An 868-nucleotide genomic window follows, 5' to 3' on the forward strand; every position below is an offset into this window, starting at 1 on the left:
GCCGCCCCCACAGGCCCGGGGAGGGGGCGGGGGACCAGGCCCACCCCTCAGCCCGCTCGGGGAGCCCCGGCGGTTCCCGACGCGCCCTCCTGCGGCGGGGGTCGCTGGGCAAGCCCCCTCCCGCGCAGTCGCCCCCTGGGGGAGGAGGCTAGTTGCAGGAGCTCGAAGTGGAACCCAGAGACCCCGCCAACATGAACAGCCCGGCTGGGCTGGGGGCGCTGCCCAAGCACCCCGCACTGGGCAACCGGGCTGACAATTGCTGAGACCTGTGAACCCCTCCCGAGCATGGATTCGAGGAGGAGGCGGCTGCCCGGTCCTTCCATCTTGACCGTTCGGAGAAGGGGGTGGCAATGGTGCAGGAGTCCGGACGCGGCCTGACAATCCCCGAGGAGCCCCGCGGGCCCTCCCCTCAGCCCCCTGGCCCGAGACTCGAGCGGCCCCCGCCCCCACTGCGGGCCCCTAGCCCACCCCCCAGGCTCCGCGGGTCACGGGGCCGGGAGGCGGCGCGGGCCGCGGGGGAGGGGACGCGAGGCCCTGCTGTCCAGGCCCGGACGGAGGGGGCTGGGCACCGACACCCACCTGCCCAGGCCGGGCCGCCCACCGCCTGCGCCCGCCGCCGCCACTGAGGAGGACGCCGCGGCCGAGGACGAGGTGGCTGAGGACGAGGACGGCGCCGGCGCGGCGGCGGACGACGTGAGGAGGCCGCCGGGCTTGCGGGCATTGGCGGCCCCGGTCTGTTGCTGCTGCTGCTGCTGGGGCTTCAGCGACATGGTGAGGGGCCCATACACCGGACCGCACGCCGGGCGGGGACAGCCGGGAGCCGGGCGCGCTGAGGAAACGCCGAGCGCGGCGGGGACGCGCGGGCGCC

At 76.6% G+C, this 868-nt stretch overlaps 1 protein-coding gene across 1 annotated transcript in view; it reads right to left on the reverse strand.

Moving 5' to 3' along the window:
- ATXN2 (ataxin 2) overlaps positions 1-862 on the reverse strand; it is a 192,646-nt gene extending 191,784 nt beyond the window's left edge. Inside the window, exon 1 of the mRNA XM_042780579.1 lies at positions 580-862. Within this exon, the coding sequence (XP_042636513.1) occupies positions 580-770 (191 nt within the window). The 5' untranslated portion in view covers positions 771-862. The remainder of the gene's footprint in view (positions 1-579) is intronic.
- Positions 863-868: the final 6 nt, after the last annotated feature.

This window comes from Orycteropus afer, unplaced genomic scaffold (genome assembly GCF_000298275.1).
Source record: "Orycteropus afer afer isolate SDZICR_OR568_19922 unplaced genomic scaffold, OryAfe1.0 scaffold00048, whole genome shotgun sequence".
In the NCBI taxonomy this organism is placed as follows: Eukaryota; Metazoa; Chordata; class Mammalia; order Tubulidentata; family Orycteropodidae; genus Orycteropus; species Orycteropus afer.